This window comes from Ailuropoda melanoleuca, chromosome 6, assembly GCF_002007445.2.
Source record: "Ailuropoda melanoleuca isolate Jingjing chromosome 6, ASM200744v2, whole genome shotgun sequence".
In the NCBI taxonomy this organism is placed as follows: Eukaryota; Metazoa; Chordata; class Mammalia; order Carnivora; family Ursidae; genus Ailuropoda; species Ailuropoda melanoleuca.
In genome coordinates this window covers 36289340-36312067 of record NC_048223.1, presented here as the reverse complement: position 1 = coordinate 36312067, position 22728 = coordinate 36289340, and the positions used below count along the sequence as shown (strand labels likewise).

Below are 22728 nucleotides of genomic sequence, written 5' to 3'. Positions count from 1 at the left end.
TTTGTTCTTTCTTATGGGTGAATAGCATTCCATTGTACATACATACCACGTTTTCTCTTTATCTGTTCATCCATTGATGAACATTGGTTGTTTCAATATCTAGGCTGTTGTAAGTAAGGCTGCAGTGAACATGGGGGTCCATATATCTTTTCAAGGTAGTGTTTTCATTTTCTTTGGATAAATACCCAGAAGTGGAATTGCTAGATAATATGGCAGTTCTATTTTTAATTTTTTCAGGAACCTCCATACTGTTTTCCACAGTGGCTGCACCAATTTACGTTCCCACCAATAGTGCACAGGGTTCCCTTTTCTCCACATTTTCATGAACACTTGTTGTTTTTTGTCTTTTTGATAATAGCCATTCTAACATGTGTGAGGTGATAGCTTGTGGTTTTGATTTGCATTTCCCTGATAATTAGTGACAGCGAGCATTTTTTCATGTACTTTTTGGCCATCTGTATATCATTTTTGGAAAAATGTCTAATCAGGTCTTCTCCCGATTTTTTTTTTGAAGATTTTATTTTTAAATAATGTCTACACTCAACGTGGGGCTCGAACTAACAATTCTGAAATCAAGAGTCAGTCTCCACTGACTGAGCCAGCCAAGTGCTCCTTTCTGCCCATTTTTAAATTGGATTGCTTGGTTTTTTGCTGCTGAGTTGTATGAAGTCCTTGTATATTTTGGATATTAACCCCTTATCAAATATGTGATTTGCAAATATTTTCTCCCATTCCATAGGTTGCCTTTTCATTTTGTTGATGTTTCCTTTGCTGTGCAGGAGCTTTTTAGTTTGATGTAGTCCTAATAACTTACTTTTGCTTTTGTTGTTTTTGCTTTTGGTGTCAGATCCAAACAATCATCACCAAGCTCAAGGAGCTTGCTGCCTATGTTTTCTTCTAGGAGTTTTATGGTTTCAGGTCTGACATTCAAATCTTTAATGTATTTTGAGTTAATTTTTGTGTGTTATGAGAAAAGACTCATAAAAGTCTATTATATTTTGTTGATTTTATCTTTGGTTGGTTTTCTCCTAAGAATGTAGCATGTAGGCATACATGATGTATATAAATATAGTTTTAGTGGCTCTATATGGAAATAATTCTTTAAAAATGTAATTCCTCTTTTGGTTTGTTTGTTTTTAAAGAATGGCTACATCCGAACAACCAGATAGAATATTATTATTACTTCTTTAAACATTCTAAGATAAATTTTAATAGACATGGCAAAATCTTTCAAGTCTTGCTTTTGAACATCATTGGCATTAGGTTAAGAATTTAATATCAGAATATGTGGAAACATGATTTTTATTCCTTTCCCTCTGTTTTTAGGCTAAAACTAATAACTCTTTTCCATTTCTTTTCATTTTAATTCATTCTTTTGCAGTGAATTTAGGAGGACTTTTACTCCAGGCACTGCTAGAATATTGGCCTAGAACACATGTGAATCCAATGGATGAAGAAGAAAATGAAGTAAACCATGGTTCGTGTTTTTATATCAGGATAATTGATTTGAAATTACTCAGAAGTTTAAGATACTTGGAGTGTTTGTTATTCCAGGAATGTTTAAAAAACATTTAGAAGCATTTGCTAAGTCGGCATAATAAATAACTTGTGATGTGCCCAGTTTATCACCCTGTCTTCCACATAGCAGAGAACATCCGGTCTTAACTGAGGTTCCAAGAGCACTTTGAATCAGCGAAGCTGCTCAAGAGGTATTAACCCTACATATTCAGATGGCCTTCGCCCTTAAAAGCAAGCAGCTTAGCAGCCTTCTTCCAAAGATATTTCTCAGAGTAGCTGTGGCCCTGCTGGTCTCACCTCCAGAGCTAGCTAATGAGCTGCATCGAAAGCCATTTCTGTCCTTATCTCTTCCTATTTCATGTCGGCCTGAAACACAGACATTACCAAATCTGATGATCCACCTGATATTGGCTCTAAACATTTCAGAAAATCAAATTCCAACTCAGAAGTGTCAGGATAAGTGAATAAGTATGTGTAAGAATTAGTGGCACTGAGGACATTGTAAAGCTGTGGGTGCCACAGGCAGTGGCGGTAACTTTCCCTGGGCAGCAGAGAACATGTTTTGAATTATAAGTTTGGTTCAGTTTGATTGAAGAAAGGGGAAAAAAAAGAACTTAAAATTTCACAGCTCATGTGTTACCTACAGCGGCTTGAAGAGTCCTTTAGTCCCACCTATCAAGCTTACTCTGCTGAATGTTCTCTGAATTCTCTGAAGATTCTGCTGAAGATGGCCCCCTTCTGGTGGTCAGCAATGATGAGGACCTCCTGCCAGAGACTTCGTTCTGGCTGACTGACTCATCCGGAAGTGATATTTGGAGTTTACATCTCTTGTGCAAGGATGGCATGCTTCTCTGCAAGCCATTCTTCTGATGTCCCTGTCAGAGAGGGCACCCATGATGGCTTTTCTTCTGTGTCACCTGGTCCACTCCCCTCCCCATCAGAATTGTATAGTGGGCTCTGAGCCAGAGAAACTCAATGGAAAGATCTTTCCACAGAGGCTTGAAATAGCCAAGTTTTAGTGTGGGCTCTGCCGTTTATCAGCTGTGTCGCCATGGGCATATCATTTCCAGTTCTTGGCTCATCCCTCTCCATCTGCAACGTGACGGTTAGACAGGATGCCTTTAGAGGCCCAAGTGGACAATAAAGGTCAGAAACCAGTAGTACAGTCAGCACTCCTGGCATCCAGGCTTTGTTGTGGGAGTAGGAAGTTACAGGAAACCCCAGATCATCCTTAAAATCAAACTGCCATAGTAGAGGTGGAGCAGGACCCACCCACCTCCCACTCAGATGGCTGCTTGTTCTGCCTCTGTGGTCACCTGCTGTACCAGTGCCATGACCAGTGGACTCTTTGAGAGTCGTGTACGTTCTACTCAGTGAGCAGCGCAGGCGTTCGAAGGCCTGTAGTGAGTTGCAGGCGGGGTCGATAGACATAAATGGGCAGGGACTACATCCTTTAGGGACTGACATTCTGGTAGGGCAGAGAGCTCCTCAGAGCGGATGGAACACGATGATCAGAGGGAAGCGTTGGTTGTTGCTGCAAGGGAGGATCTGAAAGTGCTATAGGTCAGAGGGTGAGGTTGCTTCTAGATTCACTAGGGATGCCTTTGTGAGCAAGGTGGCATCGGAGTGGGGCTCGCCCATACTTGGTCAAAAGATGACAGAAAAAGCAGAGTGAAAGGAAATCTACAGAGAATAATAAAAAGACATTTTGATTTCATTGAGGATTTTATTTTTCAGCAATACCACTGACATTAGTTATGGCTGCCGTTAAGCATAAATTTTTTTTCTGGCTCAAGAAATTTTTCTGAGCTTGGTGGTCTACACACACACACGCGCGCGTGCGTATTGCCATTTATTAACAGGCTGTCCTAGACTTTCCTGTGGCTGAAGTAGAGTTGTCTTTTTGTTTCAAATCTCATATGTTAATCTCTTCTATTAAAAATCCCTAAAATTATACAGTCATTTCCCATAAGGTACATCACAAGTTGCTTTACTTCTTATTCTTTGTAGAAATTTAACTTTGATTTGTTTTTTACCTTTTTCTGACCGGCTGACTCATCAGACTTTTAGCTTTAAAAACTTCGTGGTGTTTGAAGCCTGTAGAAACAATGTTTAGACTCTGTGTTTTTAGCACTAGTTCTGGATACTGACACCATCTGCATCTTTCCCTAGTAAATGGGGAGCAGGAGAACCGAGTACAGAAGGGAAATGGATATTTTCAAGTGCCCCCCCACACCCCTGTGATTTTTGGTGAAGCTGGAGGACGCACGCTGTTCAGGTATGGCAGTGGAGGGCTGGAGACCCTGCCTAAGAAATCCCATTTGCTAAGAAGTACTGAGTCAAACGTGGTAACTTGTTGTAGGGGTGTGAGGGATTTGGAAGCTTTTCCATCTCCATGAGATAGTTGTCTGATGCCATTAGACCACATTCTAATGAGAGCTGAGCCTCTTGTGTTAAGGCAGATTCTCTGGTGGTTTCTACAGGAAGCTGTCACTTTCTCTCACTTAGTTGACATGACTGCTAGGGTCAGGGAATCACCAGAAGTCCCTGCTCATAGAACAGCATCAGAGTAGGTAACTTCCCTCAGGCCGGGCCTTACAGGATGGGCTGGGCTGCTCCTGAGAACCATTGTGCTCAGCGGTGCCCGACTGGAGGAGCGAGGCAGTTCTTCATGAGGCCCTGCTGGGACGCTGGACCGGCTTCACCTCACGTTCCAGCCAGGCCCTGGTGGAATCACAGTGGAGAGCTCAGTGGAGTCTTCTGTGGGGCCAGATGTAAGGAAAATGCTGTCTTGCCCTTAAGCTCAGAATTCTCTTCCTTTACGGTGGTTTCCTGAGAATGTGATGACCAAAACTCTCCTGACCCCCATGACTTGTGGAAGCCTGTGCCCTGCACTGCAGCCCTGGCAGGGGACGTTTCTTGAGTGCTTTGCCTCCACCCAGTGTTCCTGTCATCACGCAGGGACTCAGAGAAGCAGCTGTAGCGTATGCGTGGCCTCAGGATGCCGGGGCCTGAGTGTTAGCACCTGCTTCCCCCGTTAGCCGAGAGAGCCATTCTGCCTGGCTGCACTTTAGTTCCTCAGCTGTCAAGTGGGGTCATCCTGCATAACTCCGGGGTCCCTCCCTCTAATGTTTGTTGACAGTGGTTTGTCCTTTGTGCTACTTGTGTCACTGACTACCTGCTGGGTTATGTTTAGGCTGCTCTGCCGAGACTCCGGGGGTGAGACTGAGTCGATGCTTCTTAATGAAACAGTGCCACAATGGGTAATTGACATCACTGTGGATGTAAGTGTCCTGCACTCCTGCTTTGCCCTTTTGTTCTGTCCAAATCACAAAGGAAATTAAGAGCAGCTTTAGGCTGTACAGTCTCACATGAGTAAAAACCAGGCCGCTCCCCTGCAGGCCCAAGGTTGTGGAAGAAATACTGGTCATTAGTTATGTATCTGTTTATATCTTTGTTGGATTTAGTTATAAACGTAATATGTGCTTATTAAAGAAAATAATAAACGAATCAAGTGAAACTCCCATCTCTTTCCCAGTCATTCCTCTCTTCCACTCACTCCTATCCTCCTTAGAGGGGATAACTAGTCCATGTTCAGGCCATGACCCTCAGGACTTTTTTCTGTGTGTACACAAGCAGATATTACTGAGGTATGTGTGTCTGTGCACCTATGTGTGTACACAACACACACAAGTTCATTATTTTGGACCAGATCTGTTATACATAGTGGTCTGCAACTTGGTTTGGTTTTTCACTTAAAAATATATCTTGGACATCTTTTCATGTCTGTACATATGGATCATTCCTCTTTAATGACTACATAGTATGTCTTTGTATAAATGTGCCATCATTTATTTAACTGGTCCCCTACTGACGGACATTAAGGTTGTTTCCAGTGTGTTCTACTACAAGCAATGCTTCAGTGAACACCCTTGTACATGTATCTTTGTGTATTTTTTAGGATAAATTCCTAGAAGTGGAATTGCTGGATCAAAGGGTATGCGTGTTTTCAATTTTGATAGATACTGCCAAATTGCCCCCCACAAAAGCTATAGCAGCGTACGCTCTCACCAGCATTGTATGAATGCCCATTTTTCCACACTCACCGACCCTGGGTACTTTCAGTCTTTGCTAAAAGATGGCAGATATCTTGTTGTTTTGATGTGGGCTGTTGTTTTTCCATGTGTAGTGAGGTTAAGCATCTTTTCATATTGGCCATTTGTATTTCTTCTGTGAGTTTCCTTTTTGTATTCTTTGCTCATCTTTTGGGTAATTTGTATTTCTTACTGATTTGTAGGATTTCGTCATATTGCATATTAACTCTTCGACTATCATCTGTGTCTCTTAATTGAAGTTTTACTTTGTTCATGGGTGGTGTCTTTTACCAAGCAAAAAGTTTGACTTTTTATGTAACTAGATTGATCTTTTATGGCTCTGAGTTTCATGTCTTGCTTCGGTATTTCCTGCTCCAAAGTAGCAAAAATGTGTTCTTCTCTAGGACATCTGTGATCATTGTATATGTCTAGATCGGTAATCTATTAGAACTTATTCTGTTTGGTGTGAAGTAGGATGCTAACTTTCTCCAGATGGTTAGCCAGTGTGCCAAAACAATTTTTTGGAATCTGTCCTTTTCCTACTAATTTGAAATGCTATCTTTATCTTATACTAAATTTCTGTATACACATGGGTCTATTTCTAGACTGTCTAATGTGCTGTTGACCTGTTTTATATATTCCTAAAGCCATATGAAAAGAGATTTAATCTCTAGAACTTTCAGAAAATGTGTTTTCTGTCCCAGATATACCTCCAAGAACTTAAAGCCAGTGTGACACCTGATGGATATTCTGTGCTCTTCTCTAAGTCCGAGCTCCCCATAAACCACTACTTCCTTTGAGTGTGAAAGTCACCTGGGATGCATTGCTGACCCTAGGCCTGTGGCTTATTCCTGAGAGGAGACATCCAGACAGGATAAGACATGTAGGCTCGGAGGGGATTAATACCCAGAGAAAAGATGACCAGTTAATTTTACCCTTCATCTAAGTATGTGGTTTACTTCATGGTAGACATCTTGGTGGTTGGCTGAAGTTTCCACTCTTGCTTAAAACCTCAGACCTGAGGTCAGAGGAAAAGAAAGTGGGAGGACCTGAGTGGTCTTTTCAGTCGGATGATGGGCCTCGCCAGCCTAGAGTGTACAGTCTTGCTAAAAGGTGAATGTTGTGGGTTTCTCTCAGGACACCGAACTTTTTGTTTGGGCCCTTCGGTATCAGCCCCAATGTTTTAATGTAGAATTGAGATTTTTATTTCTAGGGCTTTGAGAGTGAAAATAAAATTTCTTTCCCTTTAATACCTTGAATTATTACTTGAGAAGAGCCATCCTGCAGCTTCATATTGCCACCGACATATCATTTGTCTCACATATCTTTTATTACAAAACTAAACATGATACTTTCCTGATATATTTTCACTAAGGCTGACTTGGATAATTTGGTAGCTTACTATACATTTCATGAAATTACATTTCATAGAAAGTCCGTTTTAATTGTAAAATAACTTGCAAATCATGTTTTTCTGTTGACATCATTTTCATTCATTGGCTAATCAAAATGATCATACCTTTCTTTTTACTTTTAATATTCCAGAAAAATATGCCCAAATTCAACAAAATTCCTTTCTACCTCCAACCTCATGCATCTTCGGGAGCAAAAACCTTAAAAAAGTAAGTAAATGTAGTGTCACGTGATGCCTTGATCTAATTAATTGGCAGAGCTTTCTTCTTCTTTATGATTGCTTTTACAGTAAAGAAGATCTAAAGCTAGGTTTTATAATACTGAAAACTTACATAATTTATCATACCAAGTACCTCCTGTGGTAGGCCACAAATGTTCAAAAAAGTAAGATTTGGTTTCTGTCTCTTGCCACAGCATAGTTTAGGACACAATCTGTGTATAAAAACTGCTTTCACGGGGCGCCTGGGTGGCACAGCGGTTGGGCGTCTGCCTTTGGCTCAGGGCGTGATCCCAGCATTATGGGATTGAGCCCCACATCAGGCTCCTCTGCTATGAGCCTGCTTCTTCCTCTTCCACTCCCCCTGCTGTGTTCCCCCTCTCGCTGGCTGTCTCTATCTCTGTCAAATAAATAAATAAAAAATCTTTAAAAAAAAAAAAACTGCTTTTATGGATACTTAGGGAATGATGAGAGTAGGGGAAAGAAATGAATTGTGGACTGGAGATGTCCAGAAAGGCTTCTTGAAAGACGGAATTTGAGCTAGACATGTAAGGAGTGGATAGAATTTCAAAAGAGAGGTATTCGTGGTCCAGGAAATGGTTTGATTGAGGATGTGGAAGTGGGAGCATGCACAAGATCCTAAAAATGAGCAAGGACCGGTGCAGCTGCCGCAGAGGATGTAAGGGTGGCCGGAAGTGGAAAGGGAAATTGGAGGTCTCATGGATGTATATCCAAGCAAGTAAAATCAACAAGACTTGAAAAGTTTTTGTTCGGGAAATTTCCAAACATATACAAAAAAGAGATCAGGAGCATGAACCCCCATTATCCTATGAAACAAATGACACATGGCTAACCATTTTGCTTCCTCTCTACCTCTGCCTCGCCTTCCTGCCACCCACCTACACACACACATACACACACACCCCGGATTATTTTAAAGCAAGTCCTGGATAGCACTTCAGCTAGACTGAATGACTGAAGTTCAAGATGGCTTTCAGAGTTTAAGCCTGAGCTGCTTGGGTTGGCCATTTTTAACTGACGTCAGTGATGCAAGAGAAGTAGGTTTGGGGGTGAGGAAACTGATGAATCTGGTTTGGGACACAGAGTTTGAGGTGCCTGTGGGATGTCCATCTGGAGATACCCAGCCAGCTGTTGGGCTTGTGGCCTGAAGTTCAGGCAGGAGGTCTTGGCTGGAGGGCTGAGAGGCACAGGAGAAAGGGGCACTAGGGGATTTGAAGCCTGGTAAACACTGGGGCCTGCCTTCCCTCCCGGGAGCATTTAGTTTGCCCATGCTCTAAGATCATCTTTAAGAGAAAAAAACCCAGAAGGCTGTTCTTGATATATATGTAAGTTTTAAGAACATGTATTTAATCTCACTTACATGTAATCTGTGTCTTGGGACACGATGGAAACATGTTGGCAATTCTAAAACTAGATTAAGGCAGTGACTAAAAACACTTCTTGGTTTATGTTTCGGTGCTGTTTTATCTTTATCCAATGTGAACACCAAAGACTATGTAAGAGACAATATCTAGTGATTTCCTGATGGCACAGTCTGCCCTTGCATTTTACAGAGATAGACTCTCTGCTAGTGACATGCTCCAAGTCCGAAAAGTAATGGAACATGTTTATGAGAAAATCATCAACTTGGACAATGAGTCGCAAACCACTAGCTCTTCTAATAATGAAAAAACAGGAGAACAGGAAAAAGAAGAGGATATTGCTGTGTTGGCAGAGGAGAAAATTGAACTTTTGTGCCAGGACCAGGTAAGTGCACTTGAGGACCACAGCCCCATTTTTTTCCATCGCCAATGCTCAGAAAGTTAAATATGGTGCGATTATGGTTCCCATGTCTGTTACCCTTGGGGGTGCTTCTGCTTTTACGGAGGCTTTAAGGAGTGCTGGGTCTCTCCCACCTATTGGTGAGGCCCTTTCTCTAGAAAGGTGGGCCCCGCAGCCCACCCCAAAAAAATCTGTTTACCCCAGGGAGGTTCTCAGGAAAAGGACATGGAGATTGAAATGGTGAATGTGCTGGTGGCTTGTTTTTTAACCTGACAAGCAAAAGACACATGACTGCCTTGATTGGCAGAGCAGTCTATCTGCTGAGTTGGTTTAAGATTTGAAGCGGAGGTGGGTGGAGCATTGGGGAAGCTTTTAAATAAAGGTGCACTCAAGGCATTTCCTCAGGGGAATGGCTGAAGTTGGGATCTCTGCCCTAGTTACACAAGCCACCCGTCTCTCAGTGCCCGGGTTCGTGTCTATGTGCGTGGGAGCGCTGTCAGCAAGAGCAGGCCACCAGGTGCGGGCGAGGGGAGGACAAGCAGGATCACCTGATGAGAGTCCCTGAGTTCACAGTGAAGGTCTGGGGTATTACAAAGTAGAGGCTTTGACATTTTTGTATTTTGACATTATGTATTTTTTGCTGTTCAGGTTTTAGATCCAAACATGGACCTCCGAACAGTGAAGCACTTCATATGGAAGAGTGGTGGTGACCTCACCCTCCATTACCGTCAGAAGTCCACGTGAGGGGGCGGCGAGCGCTCCTGGGTATTCATTTACTGACCTTCCTCTATGGCCCCGAGAGTAGTCCTAGGAAGCCCACTGAGCCCCAGCGGGAGCAAGATTTCTAACGGCCGATTTGGTATGGACCGAGATTCTCTTTCAGTTGAAGTGACTAATGCGATGTAAAATAGAAACCAGTCTCCATGTGTAGATTAAGCTGTCCCCAGGGAAGCAGAGAGCACGAGCAGAAGACCCTGCAAGCACACTGTCTTGTGAGATGTACAGAGAACGGACGACAGGCCAGCACAGACTTGGCTTCCTCCTTTCGTTTCAAAGGACCTTATCTTTGTCTGTTAGCACTTGTTAGAGACACATAGGTAGAGACATATCTGTCACTGTGTTTCAACTTCAAACCCACACACTCTGTAGCTTTTCTAAGAGAGTACATTCCATTCATGCAGCACCTATGAAGGCTTTTTCCAAGTCGGTCATTAAAAACAAACGAGTTATTCTCACATTTAAGACAGTTATTTTTAATAGGAATTTGCTGTTGTACAATTCCAGAGCCAGCCCATTTCATAATAAATTATCCTTGTTGGGCTTGTTTTAATATTGCATCTCAGATGCGTTCTTTTAGGAAGACCTATAGAAATTCTGGGTGCTGGACCGTAGCACTTGGACCGCCAGACTGGAGTGCGCCCTGCAGCACCCAGGGCTGCCGCACCCCCACAGTGCCCCCAGCTGTGCGGCAGCCATGGGCAGGTCCAGCTTTGCTGAGGCGCCAAGTCAAGTGGACACCACAGGTTCGCGCTCTGGGTGAGCAGTGTGACACCATCAAAACCTAAGACCATGAGGAAATACTCGCTTCATTTACATGCTACCTAAAATGTATGGTGTCAGAGTAAAAAGGCTATCCTAGTGAGTTAATTTGGTATTCACATCCTGGAAGTATATGTACTTGTTTTCTCCAGAGTTTTATATGCAGGTTTTTGTTGTGATACCTGTATCCAGAGTTCTTTTTGTTCTTACAACCTGAAGCTTTCATAGAATCATTTGAGTCTTGTACAGAATATAACTTATTGGGGATAAACACTTAAACTTTTGGCAGAAAAAAATACTTTGGATTCTCCCCAAGGTCATTTGTATTCAGAACAGTGGTCCACCCCCGTAAAACTATATGAGACAAGCCTCCTGTATGAAGCCAGAAGCACAAGTGCCTTCAGAGGGCAGTTTATTCCAGTCCAGTTGCCTCCCTAGCTCGTGTGCGGTCTGTCCCCACAACCGCAGGGACTGGGGAGGGGCGGGGAAGGTTTTTTCTTTTCTACATCTTCACAGGTTCAGCTGGAGGCAGCTGATGGGCCTGGTTCCAGACCTTTCTATCTGAGATATTCTTACCTGCACAACTGTAGAGACAGGGTTCCCTCACTGCTGGTCAGCCTCCTTTGGAAAGTGGACAGGTCACTGCCTCCAGCACTTTGAGGAAGTGAGCAAAGACACACCGCATTTCCAGTGAGTCTTTCTCCTTTACACAGAGAGCAACCGGCTTCCTTTTTTAAAAATCCTTTCTATCTGTTGGATACAACAGTGCACTTTTGGTGCACATTTTTTAGCAATAGTTGTGAATTAATGGCAAAAACAAACAAATAAACCCCACAACTCATTTATCAGCCCTCCACTGTGTTTGCAGGAGTCCTGGGCCCTTGGGCTAAAGGAATGGTCTTGCTGGGCCATTTTGCCCCATGTGCCCAGCCTTGAGGGGCAGCTGCGTTCCCTTCCTGTCATAGATCTGACCCTCAGCATGCTTCTACTTTTTTTTTTCCTTCCAGTCAAACCAGTAACAGTTTCCAGAAAATCTGACAGTCTGCAATGCCAAAAGGGTAAAAATCTGTATTTCACAGTTGTATAGAATAAAGGCTTTAGTTACAATATTTCAAAGTGTAGTACACCTTTATTTCTTTCACTTGTCATTTTCCTTCATAGCAGATTACGGAGAAACTTCTGGTTCCATGTTTACCCTGGCATCATTAGCATCAGTACCATTGTATCCCCCTATTTAGGGCGGGGAGTATGTAAAAGTGAGGGAGGAAAGAGCCAGAATGCTAGGGTGAGGGTGACTTTGGACCAGACTGCCAGGCAGCAGTTCAGGGAAGCAGGCCTCAGAACAGTCCTGTGGTGATTCTCTTCTACCTCCTGGATTCCTCCTACAGGCGGACACTGGGCTCCCAGACAATCCAAGAACCCAGCTGCAGCCCTGGCTTCGGACACAATGCCTCCCTGTTCAGCAGGCTTATCAGCTGCTCTGGTAGGCTTGACAAGGGCTTGCTTCAAATGCAGTCACAGTGCTAGAAATTTGAAGTGTTTGCTAATTGGGGCCCTCCCTGCATATACTTGCTCTGTGCCTTCCAGAGCAGACAATCCTTGTCCTGTGGGCCTAACAGAACTCTGAATGCTCTGTTAAGTGCACATATTACAGATCAAGCGGCAAAGGTGGGACTTTAAACTGGGTAGCAGCTAGAAGACCAGGCCAGAGGCAGCTTTCGTGGCAATCAGCAAGAAGTGGGAAGGTGAGGGACTTCAGGGGATGAGAGGCCGTTCCTGCGTGGAGCCCTCCTTTTCCTGCAGGAACCAGGTAGAGCAGAAGACCTGGCCTAGTCTTAGCCTCTTGGGGCACCTGGGGTGAAGGGAACAGCCTCCTCCCATTCTATGGAAAAGAACAGAATGGACCCACTCTCGTCCAGGCCCCTTGTTCCCCCATAGGGTGGGAGCTGTGTGTAAAGAGACCAGTCAGGATTGGCTTTGAGAGTCTGCTTAGGATGGTGAACTTAGATTTGCAATTTTTATTCACCACTGGGGCTGACTGGATGCCTTGTATATTTACAAGATATGGTTGTAGAAGTTTGGGAGCTGACAGGAGTCACCACTAGGGATACTGGGTCTGTGGGGTGTAGGCCCTGGGAAGAAGAAACATCGTGGTCCAAGAACAAGTGAGTCTCTGCTGAAGGGCCTAGAATTTCCAGTCCTCCTCTTCCAGGAGAGGTGGACAAGGTCACCGCTTCTCTCCTCCAGCTGTAACTGGCAGATGTCAGTCAGCCGAGTGACTGTGCAGTGTATAGAGATGAGGGCACATGACAGAAGAGACGGTAATTGGGGCTTCAGGGATCCCCAAGGCGTGGGGCTGCCTTCTAGTGCACACGGGGCTAGCCGAGCTGCGCAAGAAGAATCAAGGCAAGCCCTACCAAGAGTTAGGCAAACTCTCCAGACCTATCCCTTCCTCCTTCACTCCATCTGCACACCCGACCCTGTGTGGACCCTGCTGCCTCCTGGGCAGCCATAGTGTCCAGAGCAGGAGCAAGCACTGGACTTAAGGGTACATGGCCGAAAGATGCCCTTCCCCAAGGCCCATGGCCTCCTCTTCCTACCCACTGAGGCTCGCTGCCCCACCCAAGCTCCTGCAAAACTTAATCTGGGTGCTGCTCCCAGCCCTCCACCACCCCAAAAGGACTTGTCTGAGACTCACAAGTGCCCGATTCCCCAAAGCCAGGACTATCAGGCAGAATTAATGCTGGGAGGTCATTTCTTGGACACCAGTAGGGTCTGTGTGGACACACAAGCCCTGTCCCTGCAGAAGTCCCCGCACATCCTGGGAGCCACCGCCTAGGAAGCTGCACACACGGCCGGGGTCAGGCAAGGGGCTGGGCTGCGCGTAGTGTGGCCTAAGCTGCTTCCCCACACCTAGGCCTCACGAAATGCCATCAGGGGCCTCGACACGGCCTAGGGCGTTATTCAGGGGCGGATAGCCGGGCCTGGCTGGCTGCCTCCTCAGCCTCTGCCTCGAAATCTGGGCTGTCTGTGCTTGCCGGCTCCTCCTCAGCCTGTGCTTCAAGCAGCTCAGCAGACAGCCCGTCTTCTGGTGAGGCTGCAGAGGTGAGGCTGTCGGGAAGGGTTAGCTGAGGCAGGTGGTCTGGCTGGGCCTGCGTGCCTGGGCTGTCCGGGAAGGAGACCTCAAACTCTGATCCGGACCATGTGGCCTCACCTGAAACGTACAGGGAGGGGCTGAGGAGGCCTACAGAACCCCGGGCCCATGTGGCCTGCGACAGCCACCCCACTCCCACCCCAGGCATTGATGGGCAATGGGAGATCTAGTGTCTGGATGCTTTGACGTGGTTGCGTTTCACCCAAAAGCCAGCCTCCCACCTTGCTGAGAAACTCAGGGCAGCCTTGCCGACAACCAGGGTCCTTCCCGGAAAGCTTCCGCAGCTGTGGGCCACTCACCACCACGCTCATGAGAACCACTGCTGGAGACGTCCTCGGGCCCGGAGGCTGAGAGAGCTGTGGAGGTCAGCTCTGTGGCAGAGGGCAGGCTGGGCCAGACACTGGCATTGCTGCTGTCCAAGAGGGAGATACCCGACACGTCCAGGAAGCCTACGGAAGGGTGCAAGTCTTCACTAGCATAAAACCCGGACTACTGGAAGGCCCGTACCCTGGCTCACTCAGCCCTGTTCCTGGGGCGCCTGGCCTAAAACTGTAATCTCAACCCGGGGGGGTACCCCTACCAAACCCCAAAGTGATCCCCACTGCCTGTTGCTGAGGAAAGAAAGGGAACAGCACAGTGACAGAGGGCCCGGACCCTGCTCTGTCCCCGCTGTGCCGTGTGACCTTGAGCAGGCCGCTTCCCTTCAGTGGACGGCAGTCCCCCCATCTGCCCATTGGACTGGCTCATCTGCGACCAACTTGGCATGTATGAGCTAGAGGCCTCAGCAGGTCTGAGGAAGGTTTGGCACTGCCACGGAAGCCTCGCCCTAAAGCTGGGGCCCACCTCAGCACCAGGGGTTGCAGGCTCCTTAGCCTCCACGCCAGAGCCCGCTCACTACCTGGGTCCATGACGCGCTGCACTGGAGGTGGAGGCTGAAGAGGAGTCTCCATGGCACGTGGAAATCCCCCAAGGTCTGGCGCGCCACGGCTGGGACTCCCAGGCTCAGAAAGCTGTCCCTCCACGGAGGAGCCAGGTGCCTGCAGCAGGGCCTACAGGGGCCAGGGAAGGAGGCGGGAACAGGGCAGGGGCCATCGGGACAGAATAGTCCAACCTAACCCCCAGCCCACGCTGGCCACAGAAGCACCACTCTGCCTGACGGAGCAAACGGCCATGGTGACCTGCCCTTCCCCGACGGGATCTAAAGTCAGGCACAAGGGGCCTCACTGGCCTCTCCGGCAGTGCTGACTAGGAGGGAGCACCCTTCCCACTCTGCCGAGGAGCCCCAGGTACCCACCTGGCTGGGCCCCTCCAGTGACCCACAAGAAGAGAAGGCCTTCCGTGAATTCCAGCGAGCCTAGGGAGCAGTCCTCGCATGCCCCCAGTACAGACCCCAGGCACCAGCCCAGTGCCCAAAGGCACTTGGTGACTTTTCAACAGGCATGAAGGCAGGTCTGGCCTTCCCCTACAGAGGTGACCAGACAACCAGCCCAACTGGGGCCCTGGATGCCCAGCCTCCAGCCCAACATTACCAGACTCACTGAGGCACAGTACAAGCTCCGCACACCTGAGCCTCCGTTTCCCACTCGTGAAATGAAAATGACAACTAGTGCCTTGCCATTACCCTTACCTCCAGACCCAAGTGGCAGGCGGGCTCCACAAATGGGCCCTTGGCAACAGCAGCCTTGAGTCCTCTTTTCCCAGGTGGCAGGCCCCTTTGCCCATAGGAAGCTCCCCAAGTCCCCTCACTGGCAGGTGCTCCCCACATACCTCCATGTAGTCATCCTGCCTGGAGCCCGTCTCTGGGCCAGGAGGGGCAGGAGAGTCCTGGGGGATGGGTCCCGGTGGCGGAGCACCAGGAGGAAGGACATCAGGAAGCAGGGCGTCAGGAGGCAGGGTACTGGGAGGCGAGGCACCAGGTGGCTTCTTGTGGTGGCTGAGGCGCTGGGTTGGGATCCGGTGTAGATACCCGTAGCCAATACCACAGCCCAGACTGCCAAAGTCCAGAAACATTTGATCCAGGGGGTTGTCCTACAGCCCTTCCTAGGTCTGCCAACCGCCCCTGCCCCGCTCCTGGCCGTGAGAGGCAAAGGGTGCCTCCTGGACCAGTGGTCATCCTCAGGATCCCTGAACCCAGAGCCCAGCCTCCACCCCCCACCGTGGGATTCTGGGCATCCATGTCCAGTGGCCAGGTCCAGCCAGGGCTCTACTGGGCCCCCGCCCTGCCACCCTCCGACTGAGGAAGTACCTGCCCTCTCCACCCCAGGCTGCGTTGGGAGTTACAGTCACCTCCCGGCAGGAGTCGGACTCGGAGTTGTAAACCATCAGCTTCAAGGGCTTCCCCTCGTGGGACTCGATGAGTGTAAAGAAGTCCTCGGACTACGACAAAGCCAGCACCTGAGCCCCACTCCCAGCACTGGAATTAGAGGCCTCGACAAAACGAGGCCCTCCTCATGGACAGCACCCATCTCCACACCCTATCCAGGGGGCCTGGGGAGGGCAAACCAAAGGTCGCTCACCTCCTGGAGGATCTGGTCTGAGCCAACCACATAGTCTGTGTAGGGGCGCAGGCCAGCAAGGGAGGCAGGTGAAGAGGGTTCCACCTCCTGGAGAAAGAATCACCAACTACCCATCTTGCTCCTCAAGTTGGGGATGGGGGTGGTGAGGATGGAGGGGGCCGCATCTCCAGGTACTGAGCAGGACACTTGTCCTCGGGCTCTGGGCCAGGACGTCATGCCCAGACTTGCTTACTCCACTTCTTTTCCCTCCCGACCGCCCCCAGGTGCACAGACTGCCCAGCAGAGGGCAGCATCAGGGCACCGCTCACAGCCCTGAGCTCTAGAACGTGACCTCGTTTAAATCCTGACTCCACCAACCTCTAGCCTGTAACTATGGACAGACACTTAACCTCCCTAGCGTCAGTTTCCCCACAATTAAAAGTAGGATATGCAGTACTTCCTCATAGGGTTGCCGAAAAAATTAAAAATAGAATATAGGCAAAGAATGAAAACCACACGTTGGCCCACAGTAAGTGCCCAACTGCCCTGCTGTTACTGGTGCAGGCGTATCGCTGGAGACCCCTGTGTAGGGGCTGGAGGCGGGGCAGTGAGCAGAAGTGGGTAGAAGGATCATTTCCTCCCCTGGGAAACTCTACCACTCCCAATCTCCCAGTCACCCCGAGCAATGCAAAGGGATTGGCCTCATCACCTCCACTGCACTCTCGGACAAACTGAGGAAGGCGGAAAGGTTGAGAAATCACCCACGAGAAGTCAGCAATACAGGAGGCTAGAAATCAAATCAGTCCATTTCCGGTCGGGGCACCCTCCTTCCACCAAGCCTTGGGACCAAGCATCAAGATTGTGGGCACCACCGATGAACGTACAGATCACACGTGTGTGTGTGTGTGTGTGTGTGTGTGGACACTAACAGCAACGTCTGCGACAACTCAGTCACTGTTTGTGTGTGTGTGTGTGTGTGTGAGAGAGAGAGAGAACAGACACAGCAACGTCTGCGACAACTCAGTCACTGTGTGTGTGTGTGTGAGAGAGAGAGAGAGAGAACAGACACTAACAGCAACGTCTGCGACAACTCAGTCACTGTGTGTGTGTGAGAGAGAGAGAACAGACACTAACAGCAACGTCTGCGACAACTCAGTCACTGTGTGTGTGAGAGAGGGAACAGACACTAACAACGTCTGCGACAACTCAGTCACTGTGTGTGAGAGAGAGAGAGAACAGACACTAACAGCAACGTCTGCGACAACTCAGTCACTGTGTGTGAGAGAGAGAGAGAACAGACACTAACAGCAACGTCTGTGACAATGCAGTCAGTGAGACACAGAAAGACCCAGCCCCCAGGCACTGCCCGAGGCCCAAAGGGGCTCTGAGGAGACCTACCAGAAAAGCCTCGGTCTGGTATACCCTAGAGTCTACCAGAAGAGACACGATCTATAGAGGCTGGCGGCAGCAGCCTCCTGGCAGTACAAGCACCCCTCCAGCAGATGGTATCCCACCTCTCAAAATTAGAAACCAAGGGTTAGAGGGTGAGAAGGTGCCCAAAGCCACCTGGCTAACAAGCGGGGTGCACAGGTCAGGTGATGATGAGGGCCCCTCAGGGACCCCTCTCGCAGAAGCACTGGCTGTTGGCCTGGCCCAGCCGCCCCCACACCTAACCCTTACCCCAGCCGCCCGCCGGCCCCACACCACCCGCCGCGCCCACTCACCAGCACGTGCCACACGTGCTCGCTGGCCCTGCGGAAGCTGCAGAAGCGCACGCTGGCGCCCAGCAGGCCCTGGCCGCCCCACATGTTGCTGGGCACCACCTCCACTTCGCGCACCCTCATGGTCTTCATGTTGAACACCTCCAGCTTCACGGGCTTCTCCACGTTGGCCTTCAGCAGGGCCTTCAGCGTGTCATTCTCCTTGTTCTGCGGGGGCAGCGGGGCTGACGCCAAGGGCCCCCACCCCCACCCCGGGTTGGGGCCCCTCAGACAAGTCTGGGTCTGACAAGAGGAAGGGCCCGGGTGGCCAGCTGCCCCAGCAGGGTCTGGTGTGGGCGTGGGCCAGGACCTGCGACCACTGCAACCCCCACCAGCCCTAAGCACCACGAAACCTGCCTCCCTCGGCCACCCCCCCCCCGGCCGGAAATACAACAAAGTGAACAAAGGGCCTACTTGGTCCAGAGCACCGCAGGGCTGCCCCTCTCTGACCGGCCCCTTGGCCACTTTGACACCTCTCACGCTCCAAGAGGCAGGTCCTTTAGACCTTGTGGCTCCAAGAGCCCCCTCACCGCCCATCCACCTCAGAAAGCTCAGGAGCTGGGCAATGGGCAGGGCCCCAGTCAAGCGGAGTACAGGCCTTGAAGAAGGAGAGATGGGCTGGGCCTCCCTCCGGAAGGAAAGGGAGACAGGAGCAGGGCAGGGTCTGCTGTGGGGCAGGGGACACACACACACACACACACACACACACACACACACACACACACGAGGCAGCCGTAGCATGGGGGAAGCCTCACCAGCCTGAAGTGCCCGATGGTGATGATGAAGTCAAAGTAGGGTTCCAGGCCCGCCTGCTGGGCTGGGGAGTTCTCCTGCACCTGTCCCACAGCAGAGGCCACAGTCACGGCACAAGCCTCATGACTCTCCGAGAAACCCCCCCGCCCCCAAATGTCAGAGACTGTCCATCACCACTTCAGGTGGTCCAGCAAGGACCCGGGCACTGCACGAACTGTTCCAGGAAGGCCACACGTGTGCACTGTCAAAGTAACGCCATCATCAACTGCTACCTTCCTGGGCAAGACTGTCCTCCTCAGGAAATGGCTCTTGTCTGATCACAATCCACACATCATGCTTCCAGAGATGCCTCACAGGAGAGCCCAGGGCAGCCCGGGGGGCTTCTAGGAGGCCACACAGACACAGGGTGGCACAGGCCTGTGGGGAAGCTTGGGCCACTGCAAAGCCAGCAGGTTTACCAGAAAGGTTTAGATGTGGACAGGAAGGGAGGGCCCCAGGATAGATGAAACCAGGGATGTGCTCAGAAAGACAGACAGGGTAGGCAGCCAGTGGCCAGATCCCAGAGGGCCCCAGACCCTGTGGTGACAGATCCAAGCTCAGATGGGCAGGCATGGGAGCTGCTGAGGAGTGTGGCCGAGGGAAGCAGACCCAAGGCACAGGGATGAGCCTGAGCTGGGAGCCCTATGAGAGGGAGTCCCATGAGCAGGCCGAATCCCCGCCTCACAGCCTCCTCTAGGCTCCTCAGGGAGCCACTCCTAGCCCAAGGGGGCCTCCGACCATGTATTCCGGAACTCACTGCTGTCTCCAAAAACACAGCAACCAAGCCTCCCAGCTGGAGTAGAAATCCATCTCAAAGGCCCCATTTACAGAGCCTTGCTCAAACAATGCAGCCTTTATCCCCAGGACCAGACCCTGCGGTGGGCCCCACACCCTCAGGCCTTTGGCTGTGAGCACTTGATGTCCCACTGGTCAGGCATCAGCCCAGAGGACACAGGGCTCAGGTTCTGGATGCCTCCACCACGGGCAGGCCCTGTGGCTTCTGCCACCCACCAGCCCCTACAGTCTTGGATTCCCCAAGCTGAAGGAGAGCTCACCCTGAGCCTTGGGATCCAGGGGAATCCGCCCCTGGGATTAGGACGCCCTTCTAGTTAGGTCACCACCCACTGAGCCCCTGCTTGCCACCCCCAGAAACTGCCATGGCTTCCAATGACAGTGAGCCCAGAAACCGACTCCAGTCCCAGTTGGCCTGCGACAGGGGAGCTCTGAGCCCTGCCCCTCTCCCTTCATGGGAAAGCTGGGACAAGGTGTCTTTTGAAAGCCATTGGACAGTTACTCAGGGACAGCTTGTGCGGAAGTACTCCTCCCTGCTCAGGACCACTTTCTGTGCCACTCCGCCTACCTCTGGGAAGGTCCCTGCTCCTGAGGCCAGTGCCACCCAGCTGCTGGCCCGCTCCCCTCCTCAGTTATTCCCTGTCAGCTGCTCTCCATCATTACTGAGGTCCAGAGGCTCAGGCCTCCAATCCTCTGGCCCTCTCCCAGACACGCCCAATACCTCTCCCCAACCTCCCCCGTGACCTCGTCCCCTGGTTGTACTCCATTGCCCTTGCCCCGGGCCTTGGCATCACCCACAAGGGCTCTAGTGCAGAAATAATCTACGTAGCTGCCACCGCACCCCCGCTCCCACCACAATCACTGCCCTCTGTCCAGCTCTCCTGTGGGGGCTCTCATCACCCTCACCCCACAGCCCCACGATGCTTGCTGCTTTCACAACACTTTCCACTGTGTTCCCCATCAGTGCATCTAATGTAATTAAAGGGACAGCAGCTGACACTTGCGAGGATTGGCTCGGTGCCAGGGGACTGCACCACCTGCCCTACCTTGCACCTAACCTTTTTACTAGCACCGACTTATGCAGGAGGAAAAGTACTCTATTATTCAGAAATCTGACCCCAGGAAGTCCAACCCAGAGCCTGCGAAGTTCCACAGCCCTGTCACAACCATTTCCTGGGGAACCCTCCATGCCTCTAATCTCCCTGAGGGCAGGGACTTTTCCAACAGGCCTGGCGCACAGTGAGAATGTCAGTGTTTATAGAAGGCAACACAAAGTTTTCAGGAAATGTAAGCAGGTAATGTCACGCTTCCACGGAAAACGTCCCAATGGCTCCACGTGGCAGAATAAAATCCCAGATCTTTGGGACACGACAGGCCCCGCATAATCTGGCCTCACCCTTTACCTCTCACACAGGCCACCCCACCTATGTATGCCAGCCTTATCTCCTGCTCTTCCTCAACCCAACCGACACAACCCACCTCAGGCCCTCCCTCAGCCTAGAACGCTCTTCCCCTAAGTCTCTGTACTGTCCACTCCTTCCTTCCCAGGTGTCTTGATGTGAGGCCTGACCCCTCTATCCAAAACAGAACCCACTATCCTCTGTATGCACTTACTCTACTCTCTCCTCCCCAGCACTGATCAGCACATACCATAGATTTCTATTTCGTCTCTCACCCTCCTCTCCGTGCCAGCAACCAAAGGTAAGCTCCCTGAGAAGAGGGACGATATCTGTTCTCTCCACTGCTTTACCTCTGGCACCCAGAACTCGGCCTGCCACAGCGTGTGCTGAAAATACCTGTTTTTGTGAGTGGAAGACCTCCAATCCTTTGACCTCTCCACTCAGCCCCTCTCCCACATTCCCCCCCCACCCCACCTCTCCCTCTTGCCAAGTCCTCAATTTCTATGTTTTCCATCAGCCTGCTGGAAGATTCTCCTGATAGGATGCATTCCACTGTCCACCTTTTCTGTCAGGTGCCTCACCATGATGCCGACCAGAGAAAGCCCATCACCAAACAGGGTCCTGTCAACTCTGGGCCCTGAAGCCAACCTGACTTTTAGGAACCCCCTTCTTTAGCCCTCCCCTCTTGTAGTTGATAACAGAGCTTTAGACACCCCTCAGCAGCCAAGCACCAAACTGACCACCTTGCCGGCCTACACTCAGCTCTGCAATCCATCCACGGTGCCCATGGAAAAACACAAGGTCCTTCCCCACTGCACTGTGGGTTCGGAGACCCTGTGCCCCCTCACCTCCATTACAACACCTCCTTCTCCACAGTACACATCACCAACCCAACTCTCCAACTGGCTGCGGGCCCTCTCCTCACCCTCAGACTCTAGGAACCCCACTCCGTCTCCACTTTGCCCAGAACTGCTTGTCCAGACCTCCAGGTCCCTCCCCTGCTGCCAACGCTCCCACCGTGCCTTCTGCGGCATTCTCAGGCTCTCCCTGGCTGGTTGTTTCTGCTCCTTGAGCCCTGGACCGGAGGCCCGTCCGACCCCAAGACGGCGGGATGCGCGCCGGCAGGCTCCCTGGCGGTTGGCATCCACTTGGCTACCCCGAATCCATGGACCCAAGGACGGGGGGTTAGGGTCCTGGTCTTGCCGGCTCTGTCCCCAGGCCCAGTAAGGAGGCGATCACAAATATGACCTAAGTGCGCAAGTGCGTCCCGACTGGACCTGGTGTAATCTTCACCCGGGAGAAGTGCCATTCCGGGTGGCCCGACCGGACCAGGAAACGCTCCCCCCTTCCTGCATGGCTGGCACTCGGGGCCGGCGCCGGGCCGACCGCGGCCGCAGACGGACCTGGGGCCAGAGCGCCGCGGCGCCGCCTCCCGCAGGCTGCTCCCACCGGGAAGGAGGCACACCCCAACACCAGGGCAGCCGCTCGGGGGGGCGGGGACACCGCCCCTGCCTCCCTGGAGCCGGCGATCAGACGTCCCCTCGCGTCCGTGCGGGCGCCCCGCCAAGGTCACCGGCGCCGCGGGGGCGACTCACCCCGTGCAGGTGGAAACCCTCGGCGCCGCCCGCGGGCTGCTCGGCGCTGGCGCCCAGGCCCATGGCTGCGGCCCGGCGGCGGCGCCCGTGTCCCGGTACCGCGATGCCAAGCCCGCAGGGCGAACAGCGCCACCAGTGCGCACTAGCCCTTTCGGCGCTCGATTGCCAGCGCCTTGT

At 50.7% G+C, this 22728-nt stretch overlaps 2 protein-coding genes across 5 annotated transcripts in view; one reads left to right on the top strand and one right to left on the bottom strand.

Moving 5' to 3' along the window:
* Positions 1 to 11672, top strand: part of WDR48 (WD repeat domain 48) — a 44822-nt gene extending 33150 nt beyond the window's left edge. The window contains exons 14-20 of one of the 2 annotated variants that reach the window (XM_034662213.1): positions 1382 to 1477; positions 3691 to 3796; positions 4715 to 4802; positions 5480 to 5515; positions 7158 to 7234; positions 8817 to 9009; positions 9673 to 11672. In XM_034662213.1, the coding sequence (XP_034518104.1) occupies positions 1382 to 1477; positions 3691 to 3796; positions 4715 to 4802; positions 5480 to 5515; positions 7158 to 7234; positions 8817 to 9009; positions 9673 to 9768 (692 nt within the window). In that variant the 3' untranslated portion in view covers positions 9769 to 11672. The remainder of the gene's footprint in view (positions 1 to 1381; positions 1478 to 3690; positions 3797 to 4714; positions 4803 to 5479; positions 5516 to 7157; positions 7235 to 8816; positions 9010 to 9672) is intronic. The other variant, XM_002930123.4, reaches the window with a different exon arrangement.
* Positions 11615 to 22726, bottom strand: GORASP1 (golgi reassembly stacking protein 1). Of its 3 annotated transcripts, none has more exons than XM_034662222.1 (9): positions 22552 to 22726; positions 18728 to 18808; positions 17937 to 18140; positions 16234 to 16320; positions 15963 to 16093; positions 15485 to 15707; positions 14616 to 14766; positions 14017 to 14166; positions 11615 to 13777 (listed from the first exon to the last, which is right to left on the bottom strand). In XM_034662222.1, the coding sequence occupies exons 1-9, from the start codon at positions 22612 to 22614 to the stop codon at positions 13524 to 13526; spliced, it is 1344 nt and encodes a 447-aa protein (XP_034518113.1). In that variant the 5' UTR covers positions 22615 to 22726; the 3' UTR covers positions 11615 to 13523. The 3 variants fall into 3 exon arrangements, with proteins under 3 accessions (XP_034518113.1, XP_019648528.1, XP_034518114.1); XM_019792969.2 differs by lacking the exon at positions 22552 to 22726 and adding an exon at positions 21979 to 22226; XM_034662223.1 differs by lacking the exon at positions 22552 to 22726 and adding an exon at positions 18900 to 19108.
* Positions 22727 to 22728: the final 2 nt, after the last annotated feature.